At 46.8% G+C, this 14,850-nt stretch overlaps 1 protein-coding gene across 2 annotated transcripts in view; it reads right to left on the reverse strand.

The window, feature by feature from the left end:
- Nucleotides 1–10,587: 10,587 nt before the first annotated feature.
- The window catches only part of LOC120931504, a 120,322-nt gene continuing 116,059 nt past the window's right edge, over nt 10,588–14,850 (reverse strand). For both annotated transcript variants that reach the window (XM_040343035.1, XM_040343026.1), the window contains 3 exons: nt 14,652–14,838; nt 12,721–12,856; nt 10,588–11,352 (listed from right to left, as the gene is read on the reverse strand). In XM_040343035.1, the coding sequence (XP_040198969.1) occupies nt 11,253–11,352; nt 12,721–12,856; nt 14,652–14,838 (423 nt within the window). In that variant the 3' untranslated portion in view covers nt 10,588–11,252. The remainder of the gene's footprint in view (nt 11,353–12,720; nt 12,857–14,651; nt 14,839–14,850) is intronic.

Below are 14,850 nucleotides of genomic sequence, written 5' to 3' on the forward strand. Positions count from 1 at the left end.
CCAGTATGTAGCTGTTGGGGAAGGAGCAAAGGGAAATACTATACAGCATTAATTTGAGTGCTGGGGCTCCTACTGTAACACATCCAAGATGGTGCCAACCAGGAGCAGACCCAGAAATTTCAGATGTCACAAGGTAGACTTGTACAGGTAAATAACACACATAGGCCCTTATTCACGTAGATCGGCGCATTTTTATGCCGGCGTAGCGCATCTCATATGCGCTACGCCAACATAACTTAGAGAGGCAAGCACCGTATTCTCAGAGCAAATGCTCCCAACGTTGCGCCGGCGTAACGTAAATTCGTAGGCGTAAGCCGGCGTAATTCAAAGTAGGAAGGAAGTGTGCGTGATCCATTTAAATGAAGTGTGACCCCATGCAAATGAAGGGCCGAACGAACGGCGCATGCGCCGTGACGTGGATGTATGTCCCGCACCCCTCTGCGCAAGCTCACAACTACGCCCGGCGTAACCCCTGAGATACGCCGGCCCACCGTCTACGCCCAGTGCATAAATACGCCCAGACATGCGCCCGTCGAGTGCAAAAGTACACCAGCAGCTTTGGTTGTTTTGGTGTAGGTACTTTTGCTTTCAGATTTCAGAGCCATGTATGCACCAGTGACTGGGCCTAAGGATAAGAGGAAAAAAACTTCACACTAGAGGAGAAGGCTATTATTATCGATGCCATGTCAAGGCACGACAAGTACCTCCATGGTGCTGAGAGTGGCACGACCAGCAAGGTCCGTAAGAATGAGATCCTGCTTGAGATTACAACGCAGGTCAATGCCCTTGGCCATGAGACTCAGTCCTCAAAGGACATTGCAAAAAAAATAAACGATCTGCGGCGTCTGGTCAAAGAGAAGGTGGCCACGATCAGGAGGCACGCCAGGGGCACAGGAGGTGGACCAGCCATGAAGATCAGGCTGACTCCTGATGAGCAGGTCATAGCCAGGTGCCTGGAGAGGGAGCAGGTGGAGGGCCTGGAGGGCTTTGATTTAGTTGATCAGCCCTTGAGGACAGGTAAGTGTGTTTTATCTCTTATCCGGTGTGTAGCATGTGTGGGGGTGGAAGGGAACATGTGACAAGTGTGTGGGTCCACCAACATGTGATTGTTTTGTGTCATCCACAGATGTGCTGGAGGGAGCTGGGCCGTCGTTGGCTGCTGGGCGACCCACGCCATCCCATGATGACAGTGTCCACACCTCTCCTCTAGAAGAAGTAGAGGAGGAGCAGGGTACTCTGGAGGAAGGAATATACCTTGTGGAGGAGACCCCCATCCCAGGACCCTCCCAAACCTCCACCTCCATACGGGATAGCCCCTCAAGGGCCTCCTCCATCAGGGGAAGCCCCCCAAGGGCCTCCTCCATCAGGGGAAGCCCCTCCTCCTCCTCCTCCATCAGGGAAGTCCCCTCAAGGGCCTCCCCATACAGACGGCCCCAAGCCTCTACTGCCCCCAGGAAGGCTATGAGGAAGACGAGGGGTGATCCTGAGGCCTTAGAAGAGAATCTGGCGAGGGACCAGGCCCGGCAGACCCGCCATATGGGTTCTGTAGCGGGTGACATGCGCCGTGTGGCAGACAGCCTGGCCTCCTCGGCCCAGACCCAGGCTGCCTGCACACTGGCTGTCTAGCAGGCCCTCACCCAGCAGGCTGCTCAGACTACCGCCATCACTGACAGCCTGCAGGATGTCAGTGCAAACTGCACAGCAATAGTGACCTGCCTGGGGGAGCTGCAGGCCACAACTTCAGGCCTTGTGGCAGAGGTCAGGAGCCTGGCAGTGGCCATACAGGCCAATACAGCTGCCATTGAGGCGGAGGGGAGGCAGACTAATGCGGTCCTCACCCGCATAGCCCTGGCATTGGAGGGCAGGCAGCCAGCCAGCCAGGGAGACACTGGGGGATGATCCTCCTCCCGATGCCCACCCCCCACCCGAGGCTCCCCCCAGGCAACTGAGGACCAGGAGCCTTGGCACCAGGCGTAGCCCACGTCAGGGGAAATGAGTGCCAGTTATATTATTTTCCTTTTATACTCAGGTTATGAGATATATTATTTTCCTTTTATACTCAGGTTATGAGTTATATTATTTTGGTATTGTATGCACACGGTCAGTAGTGCAGGCTACAGTGTGACTGGTGTGTGAATGTGGGGGTGACATTCCTGCCGGCAAAGGGGTGTCACCCTGGTTCGTCGGGGAGAAGTTATCCCCACGACCGTGTGAATGTGGTATGAATGAACAGCGACACCATTGGGGCCTTGGCGCGGCGTTGCTGCTCCCAAGTCCTGCATGGTGGACTTGGGCTAATCCAATGTGAGGTGGATGTGGTGTGTGAGCTAGGGACCACAGTGGTGTGCATGCGTGCATTCTCCTTGTTCCATGATAAATGTGTGTGTTTAACGTGCAAAGATGCCTACCACGAGGCATCTCCTAACTGCTCTTCCCTCAGCAGACGGGGTAGCCTCGGTTAGGGGGGGACTGTGTGGTTCGGGGGTCAGGTCATCACGTATGTCAATCTCCAGGCCCTTTCTCATGGCGTAGTTGTGCAGCACGCAACATGCATCGATGATCTGGCACAAAAAGTTTGGGGAATACAACAGGGTCCCCCCGGACTTATCCAGGCATCGGAAACGGGACTTCAAAATGCCAAATGTGCGTTCCACCACTGCACGGGTACGTATGTGTGCAGCATTGTAGTTTCTCTCTCCTCTGGTTTGGGGATTCCAGAATGGAGTCATGAGATGGGGCCCAAGTGCATATGCAGAGTCACCTGGAAGGGAAAAGACAGGAGGATTTTAGTCGTGCATGTGCCCCTCGTGATGTCTGCATCATGGGTTCGGACAGTCATGCCTGACACCCATGTCACTCACCAACCAGCCAGCTGTTCCCGTACACATTCTGTTCGAATTCTGTCGGGATGGTGCTTTGACGGTATATGTAGCTGTCGTGGCTGTCCCCTGGGTGTTTGGCACGGACGTGCAATATGAGGCATTGGGCATCGGCTATCACCTGTACGTTGATGGAATGCCAATGCTTACGATTACGGTATATGTGCTCTGTGGCACAGGGGGGGGCGTAGTGCCACATGTGTGCAATCAATGGCCCCCACGGTGCATGGGAATCCTGCAATTCTGTAGAAATCCGCCATTGCCTTCTGCTGCAGGTGCTCATGGGTGGGTTTGATGAAGTGGTGGGACATGCATCTGAGGATTGCGGGGACAACCTGGTGCACGCATCTGCTCATGATGGATTGTGACATCCCAGCCACGACTCCACTTGTACGCTGAAAAGATCCACTGGCGAGGAAATGCAGTGTTGCCAGTACCTTGACCAGTGGCTGCACTGCATGTAAGCGTTGTGTCTGGCTGGTGATGTCATCATGCAGGGTTGTGGCTATTTCCAGGATGGCATCAGAGCTGAATCTGAAGATGCAATACACCCCTGAATCCCCCATGCCAAAGACGTTCATGCGCGTATGGTATATCCTCTCCCGTGCCCACCTACGTGCCTGTAGATGCAGTAGTGCTATGACTACGGCTGCCCCTGGCATGTTGGCATACAGATGTGTTGTCCTGCAAGTGTGGTTGCTCAGCTCGTCCGTAATGGGGCTGCTGTAGCTGCTATCCAGCTGACCTGTGCAAGTCTGGTGCAGAGTTACCCCTGCTTTATGAGGGGTAACTTTAGGCCGGACGTACAGCTTACGCGCATCGCGCGTAGCCTGCGCCGGCCAAACGTACGTTTCTGAATCGGCGTATCTCCCTCATTTGCATATTTGAATAGGAAATCAATGGGAGCGCCAGATGTGTCCAGCGTAAATATGCGCCCACGATATGTCGGCGTAGGAAAGTTAGATCGGTCGGATAAAGCCTATTTTCAGGCGTATCTGGTTCTGTGGGTACGGCGCATAGATACGCTGGCGCACATTTAGACTTACGCGGCGTATTTCGAGATACGTCAGCGTAAGTCGTATGTGAATCCGTGCCATAAAATATAATAAAAGATGTGGAACTAAACCTTCCTGCGATCAGCTAATATACAAGCCAACTGAAGGCTTGAAAGATCAGTGTAGATCTGGCATAAGCACACCGGCAATCTTGACAATTATCCCCAGAGGCATGCCTTAAATTGTTTCTAAACCCAAAACCTTTAATGCAATATATAAAAACCATGAATGTAATATATAAGTTTACCAATTCTCAGATGTGATGGCTGCATTCGTTTTTAGGCTTTTTTGTTTTGATTTACACGTAATGATCCAGCCAGTAAGCCTGTTATTTTATTTTTTTGTTTACTTTTTTTTTTAATGTCAGTTAAAGGGTTAAAACAAACCATCCTATTATTTACAGCAGGGGTTTCCAAACATTCTAAACAAAGGGCCGGTTTATTGTCCTTCAGACTCTTCGAGGCCCGGACTTTGGCCAGCGGGAGTAGAAATTTTCCTGGCATCATTGTTAGTAAACATCTGGTATTAGGGGGAGGAATAGTTCCCTTTGCTGGTATCATAGGGAGGAATAGTGCTCTATTAGTTGCGTCAGTGGGAGAAATGGTGCTCCATTGTCAGATGGCAGAATAGTGTCTCATATCAGTGGGAGGGATAGTGCCCCAAGGGCCGGATAAAGTCAAGCAAAGGGCTACATCCGGCCCTCGGGCCGCAGTTTGGAGACCACTGATTTACAGGAAAGGAAACTGCCATATTGGCCTCTGCTGGACCTGCAGTTGACATGGTGCTGCACACATGATCAGCTATGACACCAGTCATTTCATGGCTTGACAGTTTGGACAGCTAGCGCCCGAAAAACGCTGGTAAAGCCCCTCTAAAACTAGCGGCTCTTTACTGGCATTTTTCGGGCGCTAGCGGGGAGCATTTAACTCCCGCCAGTGGCTGAATAAAGGGTAAAAAGCACCCACAAAGCACCGCTGCCAAGGCGCTTTTGCAGGCGCTTCCCATTGATTTCAATGGGAAGGGGCACTTTTGGAGTGGTGTATTCACTGCTCCTAAAGCGCTGTAAAGAAGCTGCTTGCAGGACTTTTTTTGACGCCCTGCCAGTGCAGCGCCTCAGTGTCAATGCACTCAGGCTTTCACACTGGGATTGCAGGTGAAGCTTCTTTCAGGCGCTTTACATGTGCTATTTTTAGCGCTGAAGTGCCTGAAAAAACGCCCCAGTGTGAAAGGAGTTTAACACTGACAGGAGTGCTTACAATGACCAGCTTTTATTCATTTCATTAAAACCTTTATCCCAAAAGGAAAAAACATTTTTGTAACTGCTTAAAATGTTTTAGCTGGAGTTTGGTTTCAGTTCTGTAGTCATTTGTATAGCCAATCCAAATCTACTAGTCTATCTAAAACTACCTTTTCCACAGTTTGGCAATGCAGTTGTCTAAGGGTGGCTACATTGCATCTCCATAGATATAGTGGAGTGTAGACACCCTAATTCAAGAATCATGTTGCTGGCTGGAATACCAGTAAAAGACTAAAAAGGAAAACAAATGTAGCCACCTTATCTAAGAACTGGAATGTTGCAGTATATTAGATTTTTGTTTTTGAGTTTAGATACTCTTAAAGGCTAAGTTAACTTTTTCCACAAAATAGCCTATGCAGTCAAAGGGCATCAGCAGGTATTAAAAAATTAGTGCAGCTTTGAAAAAAATGTGTTAATTCTATTGTCATATCTGTAGGCCATTTGGGACTCTTCATCAACCTAGCCAAAAAAAACCTGTTAGCATTCCCTACATGAACAGGGCTGCTGCTAGAAATCATGGGGCCCGGTATGGTCTTGCTGACTGAGCCCCCCCAACCACGCCTACACCACCCCCCAAGATGCAGTGGAACAGTGGCACTGCCTTTATCTGCCTACGCCCCAAAAATGAAAAACAAAGTTTCTCCTCTGCTTCTACCTCCTGGGCCCCTCTGTTGACGTTATGGGGTTTAGGGAAATGTAATTAAAGCCCTGGTAAGAAAGTAGGAGCAGGGGTGTGATCTAGTAAAATTAATTTATTAATTTAGGCAGAAAGCTGACCCATGCCCCTCTGTTTAGCTGATGAGTCCTGGGCCCAGAACAACAGGACCAGTTGTACTGCCTTATCAGCGGCTCTATCTAAATCGTGTCTTGTTGTTAGGATTCAAAACCATTTTTTTTTCACTCAATGCTGGAAGTGAGTGTCCAGTAGATTTCATATCTTAGCAAAAAGGCTAACTGGGAGTCCTGGGGGCCAAATGGCCTACATCAGGGATGTCCAAACTTTATTCAAAGAGGGCCAGATTTGATGAAGTGAACATGCGTGAGGGCCGACCATTTTGCCTGACATCCTTTGAACCATTAAAATTTGGTCTAAGTGTGTTCATCCAAGCAACTAATACACTGCCCAGCAAGAATTCTCTTGCCTTTATGGCTGCGTGTGGTGAAGAGATGAGCTTGGGCGTGTTATTTGGATTCACTGTATATATCTCTTTTGTGGCTCCAACGAATCCCCGAGCCCTGCTCGGGAATAAGGATGAGCTTGGGTGTGTTATTTGGATATACCGTATTTATTGGTGTATAACACGCACATGCTTACCATTGCCATGAATGCAGCCTCACCATTGCCATGAATGCATCCTCACATGTACCATGAATGCAGCCTTACCATTGCCATCAGTGCAGCCTGATTGATGCCCATCTGCAGCCTCGGAGGGGACAGGTAGGGGGGGATGAGTGTCACTAGATTACAAACAGGAGAATCTCTTGTTTACTTGGTTACCTCTTTAATACAAAGTTCCGCCTCCTATTATAGACAGAGCGGTCATTCAATGGCATCCCATGAGACAGGGACTTTCTATTATAGATGCCGCTGAGTAAACAGGAGATTCTCTTCATGTAATCTGATGGCACTTGTCCCGCCCCCTCCCTCTCCCCTCCGAGGCAGCGCTGATAAATACGGTATATATCTTTTGTGGCCCTGGGGGCCACAAACAATATGGATATCTAAATTGCCAGGGGGCCGTATTAAATCACCAGGGGGGCTGCAATTGGCCCGCGGGCCGGACTTTGGACATGCCTGGCCTACAGGTACGATAATAAAATTAAATGAAAAATGTAGTAAGCTGCATATTTTTTTTTTTTTAAATCAATTGATAGGCTATTTTCTAAAAAAGTGAGTTTAGTTTTGCTTTAATTGTAGAAATGTTTAAAAATAGTTACAGGAAAGTATCCATTCAGCAGCACATCAATGGCAATTAAGGAGTCCAGCAGTAACGTTAAGTCCAACAAACCATGGCCAGTGATCCAGCTGTGTGATAGACCTATGCACTGTAAGTAGCGTTCACAGTCTATTAATTAAGCCTTTCTACTAAATCATCTTTTAACACAGAAGGTTGGCCCCTTGCTTCTTCACAGTGCTGAGTTTTCCTTGATTATCAGGAGCTGCATGACCAAGTGCGTCCCCTCCTGTTTTCTTTTACATTTGGATGGATCGTGGACTGTTACATGCTGATTGTCTTATTTATTTTACAAATTTCAGTGCAGTGTTTTTTCTCTTTAAATTGAACATGCCCGCTTATTTGGAGACTCAACATGCATCCTTAGACCAAAAAGCATACCTGCTTTTTTTAGTGCACCACAGGGCAACATGCATGCCTAATTGGCTACCTACTGTGTATGCGTGCTGACATTGAAACTACATCTTAACATGCATGATCATATGAGTTAATGCACACAACAAGCTATAAGTGTTATTGCTATCACAATTGTGGCAGAGATTTTCCCAGAAATACCCGCGCTTATTGACAATTATCCCCAGAGGCATGCCTTAAATTGCTGCTCCCATGGGATTTCTATGTTTGGGGATCTGCAGTCTTCTACTGTCAGCTGCTAGTATTACATTGCAGTGTAAAGTTATGTATGTCCAGTGGAGCAGCGCTCTCCCCCCCATGTGACACTAACACGCTCCCCCACCACTACCCTCTGTCCTTACCTTGGATGTGGGTAGTGAGAGTCTGGCAGGCTCGGGGAAAGCTGTTCCGGTGTCCTCTCCTGGAGCAGCTTCTGCAGTGTCTCCTCTCTCCTCCTCTGGGTGCTAGGCATCCATTAGGATCGCCAGACGTTTTGGCCAATTGGCAAACAGGTTTCATACCTGCTTTCCGATTGGCCAGGAGGAGGATCAATTTTGCAACAGCACATTTTCATTCACTGTTGCAACACACCTAGGTGGGGTCCAGATGCAATGCTCTGCACCCAGAGTCCACCCCATTTTGCTCTAATCAGTGCTTAAAAAAAATCCTGCCCACTGTAATTCATATGCCCGTTGACCTGAAAGGGACCAGACACATGAATAGGGGGTGGCCGCGGCGGCAGTGGATAGATTACTGCTATGCACAAATCTATCCACTGCACATAGGGGGTGGGGAGGATGCCCCTAATGGATGGGCCCCCCTGTATATGTCACTTTCTGACTCTGGGGTTGTTAGGAAAAAATCCTGGAAGGAGGAAGTGGAGAGAGAGAAGGTCTCAGCCGCATGTCCTGTCCATTCTACAAATACCAGATCAGAAGAGACAATTATGCAAATATTTCTATGCTGTAATAGTTTAATTTCAGCTGCCCATAGCTTTTTCAATGTATTGCTGAATCCTCGTATCTATTACTATACTGCATGCACAGTGGCAGATTGCTAGGAATGCATTACACACTGGTTGGGCAAAACCTGGAGGGTCTTCTCATCACCACAGATCTTGTTTTCAGGCCTCCAACACAAAGACAGATGCTGCATCATCACTTTGCTACAACATTCTTCTGGAGGTAAATAGCTATATATACCTGGGTATATGTGCATAATTCCACCAGGCTTCCTATCAGGCCCTTTGCTGATAATATCAATTTGTACATTGAATGTATGTATTGTTATGAATCTTTTCTTTTATGAAGTTTATATTATTTCTACAGTGATATGCATCTATATGCTTATGGTTAATGTTATATGCTGGTTGCAGTAGTTTCTCTGCTTCCAAATTACTGTGATTCGATTACTGGTTAATTTCCCAAGAAGGAATTCCCCACAGGGGCCTTGTCCTGGATAGAGGCATTGCCAACTTTATCATGAATCCCCACGCTTTCACTTAGTGAAGGTCCTGGTTCCCTTATTTAACTACAGATTTAGCATAATATCCTGTTTGGGGATTGCCATTTCTTATACCCCCCCCGCAAAAGGTCCACATATGTAAATGTTGAATATTTTGACAGCCACTTCTTAGGCCCCAGTCACATGGGGTGTTTCAATACATACCCTGTGTGAGGCCATGTTTACCTGCATGGAAAAGCACAGGTGGTGCATCCCCATGCAGGCAGTACTTTTGATGTCTAATGGGACGCATTGGATGCAATTGCTTCTCCCAGTTTCACATTTGTGCGGGTGCAGTGCATGGCCTTAACACAGACAGTGGGGTAGATTCAGATAGAATTTACGCCGGCGTATCCATAGATACGCAGCGTAAATTCAAATCTGCGCCGGCGTATCTACTTTCTGTATTCAGAAAGCTAGATACGCCGACATTTGCCTAATATACGACTGGCATAAGTCTCTTACGCCGTCGTATCTTAGGGTGCATTCTGACGCTGGCCACTAGGGGCGCTTCCGTTGTTGTCGGCATAGAATATGCTAATTACCTAGATACGCCGATTCACAAACGTACGTACGCCCGTCGCAATGTATTTACGTCGTTTACATTAGGCTTTTTCGGCGTAAGGTTGTTCCTGCTATTAGGAGGAGCAGCCAATGTTAAGTATGGACGTCGTTCCCACTTTGAAATTTGAATTTTTTACGTCGTTTGCGTAAGTCGTTCGTGAATAGGGCTGGACGTAATTTACGTTCACGTCGAAACCAATACGTTGTTGCGCCGTACTTGGAAGCAATGCACACTGGGATATGTACACGGACGGCGCATTCGGCGTCCGTAAAAACGTCAATCACGTCAGGTCATCATACATTAACTTAAAACACGCCCCCTTCCAGATTTGAATTACGCACGCTTACGCCGGCCCCATTTACGCTACGCCGCCGCAACTTATGGAGCAAGTGCTTTGTGAATACTGCACTTGCTCATGTAAGTTACGGCAGCGTATCGTAAATACGATACGCTGCGCCGCCGTATCATTGCGCGCTCCTACGTGAATCTACCCCAGTGTGTTTGCTCATCGATGTGCACCCGTACATGCACGAATGTCAAGTTAGGAGAACCAATAGGTATCAATGGGACTGCCTGCATGGGGTTGCATGTACCCTGTGGGAGTAAACATGCACTTGCATGGGGTATGCATTGATACGCCCCAGGTAATCACAGCTGATATTATTATATAGAAAGAAGAGGGGGATACGGAAGGACCTGTGAGCAGGCGCTAAGGCACAATCCTCCCACATGTGTTGTGTTCTGTAGAAATAAACTGGCGACATGTTACTATCTGATTATACAATCTTGTTTTGATTTTCCAAAAACTGTAGTACAAGTCACGCCTAATTGGATATACATAATGCTCACACTAGAGTTGCTAATACATTTAGGGGAGATTGCACTGGAATTGTACAGTCAGAATACCAGAGAAAACAAAAATAAGGTACCTGTGCCTGTATCAACCCATCAAGCATTTTACACCAAACAAACATGGTATGCATTTATTAGTGGTATTTTTGTGTGCATGTTTCAGAATTTCCTTTGAAAAATAATCTTGCTAACCACAATTTGCATACAGACTTGCCATATTACATAGCCACAACGTAATATTGCAGAAACTCCAGTCCTATACATATGCAGAGAAATACAAACAATAGTATGTAGCCACTGTGTGAGTGGTAGAGGGGCAGACACAAAGCATGGTTCCCACTAAGTCGCAATTCTCAAAAAGCAAGGCATGTCTTGGCAACAAACAATCTTGGGCGTCTGGGATCTTTGTGACTTAGTGTATGCAATTTACTAAAACATGAAAAGTCCTATGTTTTATTTGGACTAAAGGTCACTTTTCAAAGATGCTTTGAGACATATACAAACTTTGGTCTATGATGCATAGGAGAATTCCTCCTCCAGTCCTGAATTCCTCTGGTTCCTCTTGTGGATTCACATTGTCATACCAGTGGGATGACTGCAGTTGACTCAGCTATGTATGTCCCTCCCGAGCTTTATTGATGAAAGGTTGTTGGTACAGAAAAAAATTCACATTCCGGATGTTGTTCTGTGATGATGCTTTAGAGTTGCTAGAATTTCAATGAATCTGTTACCATATATAGCAGCTTAGAATGATCACATCCTGGTCTCCTCTAGAGGCCTGCTCATAAAATCCTGGATAGCTTGATGAAGGGGTAACCATTTATTTATTGATGTCTTCAGAGCTGTAATCCATCTGTTGGAATAATATATGTCAATATAAAAAAGTGCAATAGATTAGTTGTATGTTTTATTTAAAAAAATAATAATCTGGCAATATTTTCCATTTCACCATGGGTGACCTCTGTTCTGTCTCGGCAGGGGATCCCGGATTGATACCCTGCTGTGTTGTATCAGAACTAAAATAAATATCACATTTGTGACATGCATGAGTGTTCCAATTATTCCTCCATCTTGTGATGGAGGACAAACGAGACCCATGCATTTTCTATGGGTAGCTAGCTGGATGTAATATATTTTTTTTAAATGTGTCCACCTATATCTGCCCACATGCGGTCAGGTCAGTAAAAGAAGACTTGGACACAAACTTATTGGCCCAGATTCAAGAAGCACTTGCGCCCGCGCAACCATAGGTTACGCAGCGCAAGTGCTTACTTGCTCCAGTGTAACGAGTGCTCCTGATTCAGGAACCTCGTTACACCGACTGCAGGCTAAAATCTGCGCGGCATAAGGCTCTTATGCCTCGCAGATTTTAGGCTGCATTCTTGCAGGGGCCGCTAGGGGGCGCTCCCATTGTGTATCAGCGTGTAGTATGCAAATTGCGCAAGCCAGGTACGGAGTTTCCGTACGGCTACTTTTAGCGCAAGGCTGCCCCTTCTAATAGTAGGGGCAGCCAATGCTAAAGTATAGCCGGCCTTCCCGCGCCGTGAAATTTGAATTTCACGGCGTTTGCGTAAGTGAAACGTGAATGGCGCTGGACGCCATTCACGTTCACTTAGAAGCAAATGACGTCCTTGCGACGTCATTTGCCGCAAAGCACGTCGGGAAAGTTTCCAGACGGAGCATGCGCTGTACGCTCGGCGCGGGAGCGCGCCTAATTTAAATGATTCCCGCCCCCGGCGGGATCATTTAACTTGCGCGCGCTTACGCCGGGCAAATTTGCCGGCGCGCCCTCGCAATTCACAGGGCTACTGCTCCGTGAATCGAGGGCAGCGCAAAATATTTGCGGGGGCGCAGGGCAAAATCGTTGCCCTGCTCCCCCGCAAATATCGTGCAATTCTACTTGAATCTAGGCCATTGTGTTTTCTCATGAAATGGACCCATATGCGGGCAAATAAAGGCAGACACACGCTTAAATCTGGCCACCCACAGTGATACTTTGCAGTCCATTTTTGATTTGTCAAAAACAGACTACCAGAATGCCCACGTGAAGGGAGCTAGGAATTTTTTTTTACACACAGGCCTCAGATGCAGACCTCCAATTCATTGGCAGTGTTTCGCCCAACTTCTAGTGTTTTCTTCATAAAACTGATACAGTTGTTCTGACAACATCGTTTAGATATGAAATCTGCTCAGTTCTACGCATAACATAAACAATCCATACCGCTTGTTCTCAGCTGCACTTCCTGCACTCAGGTAGAACGTTTTAAATTCTTCAGATGGGGGTCTGAGCTCAATTATGCAATGTCTTGAGTTGTGTGTCTGTTCATAGACAGTGTATCCTTGTAGGTAGATGCCACCTGAAATTTGCAAAAAAGCTCATTAGTTTAGATAAATAACAGCTAGAAAATGTCATGGTCCTACAGAGTTATAGTCTAACACTAGTTTAAATTGGTCAAAACTTGAGGGTAACATCTGGCTTTGTGCGGATCAGGATTGTCTTCACAGTCAAAAGGCATTAAGCGTGATTTACTAAAGTTGAGTATCTTGACACAATAAATGGTTTGAGTATTTTCTTCAAATCCAATCTTCATCCTAACGTAAACTAATTTATTGTGTGGAGAGTCTCAACTCCCTTTTTTAAAGGGGTTGTAAAGGTTTGTTTTTTATTTTCTAAATAGGTTCCTTTAACCACTTCCATACCGGGCACTTATACACCTTCCCGCCCAGACCAATTTTTAGCTTTCAGCGCTGTTGCACTTTGAATAACAATTGCGCGGTCATGCTACACTGGATGGGCACGGATAGGCGGCACAGATGGGCACGGATAGGCAGCACGGATAGGCAGCACGGATAAGCCGCATGGACAGGCGGAATGGATGGGCACTGGTAGGTGGCACGGATGGGCATAGATGGGCACTGATAGGTGGCACTATCGTATGTGTTGTACTAATGGATGCCAATCAGTGCCAAACAATGCCTGCAAATCAGTGATGCCCATTGTGGGCACTGATTGGCATCCATTTATTGTGTCATTGTCATCCCTGGTGGTCTAGGGTGGCATACCTGTGTTTTTTGTTTTGCATCCCTGGTGGTCCAGTGGGCATCCCTGGTGGTCCAGTGGGCATCCTCGGGGGGGCTGTGCTGATAATCGATCAGCACAAACCCCCCCTGTCAGAGGAGCAGCCGATCGGCTCTCCTCTACTCGCGTATGACAGACGCGAGTGAGGAAAAGCCGATTACCGGCTTTTCCGGTTTACATCGCGATCAGCCGTGATTGGACACAGCTGATCACGTGGTAAAGAGTCTCCGTGAGAGACTCTTTACCTAGATCGGTGTTGCGGGGTGTCAGACTGACACCCTGCAACAACGATCGCCGCAATGTGCACCCCCGGGGGCGCGCAGCGGCTCAATATCCTGAGGACGTCATATGACGTCCACTCAGGATGTTGAAACCACTTTGCCGACGTCAATATGTCATTAGCGGGCGGCAAGTGGTTAAGCTAGTGCATTGTTGGTTCACTTACATTTTCCTTCAATTTCCCTTCTAAATGTTATTTTTCTTTGTCTGAATTTCTCACTTCCTGTTCCTCCTCAGTAAGCTGTTCTGACTGACTAAACACCGCTCGGATGATGGTGTCAAGTTTACTGAGGAGAAACAGGAAGTGAGAAATTCAGACAAAGAAAATAAACATTTAGAAGGGAAATTGAAGGAAAAGGTAAGTCAACCAACAATGCACTAGCTTAAAGGAATCTATTTAGAAAATAAAAAACGAACCTTTACAACCCCTTTAAATCAGCCTGACTGCTTCAACCCAAACTTCCACAGAATATTGGAAAACTTTCTACCAAGTTCTGGGGAACCACTTTTAAGGACAGTCTCGAACAAAACCTAAATCAAATATAAGAATAAGTCATTCACAGCTTCTTACCACCTTCTGTATGCTTATTTTAGGTTTGTTACTCAAAACGATTGAAATCAAACACAGAGAAGCCTTTTTGGAGAAAAGTGAGCCATTGTCGCTACCACATATCTGTTCGAACAGGTGTACTTTAACTTTTTATGGTCTCCTAAATTGGTTCAAACATCTAGAACCCAAGAATAACTGTTTTTTTCTTCCTAAATATTTAATGACTGAGGGATTTAAAACTCACCAAGAGCACTGTTTGAACGAATACTTGCATAGAAGTACAAGCAGCCATCTTTTAATATGCAGTAGTGCTGGACCCAGACATCCTTGTTTCTGTCCAGCTGGTGAAGGAGACCCAAGCACTCTGGGTTCTTGATTGCTAATGGAGGAAGACTGATATTGTGCATGGTCACATCCACCCACATATGGTTCTATATGGGGAA

The sequence above is a fragment of the Rana temporaria genome, chromosome 1 (assembly GCF_905171775.1).
Source record: "Rana temporaria chromosome 1, aRanTem1.1, whole genome shotgun sequence".
Classification (NCBI taxonomy): Eukaryota; Metazoa; Chordata; class Amphibia; order Anura; family Ranidae; genus Rana; species Rana temporaria.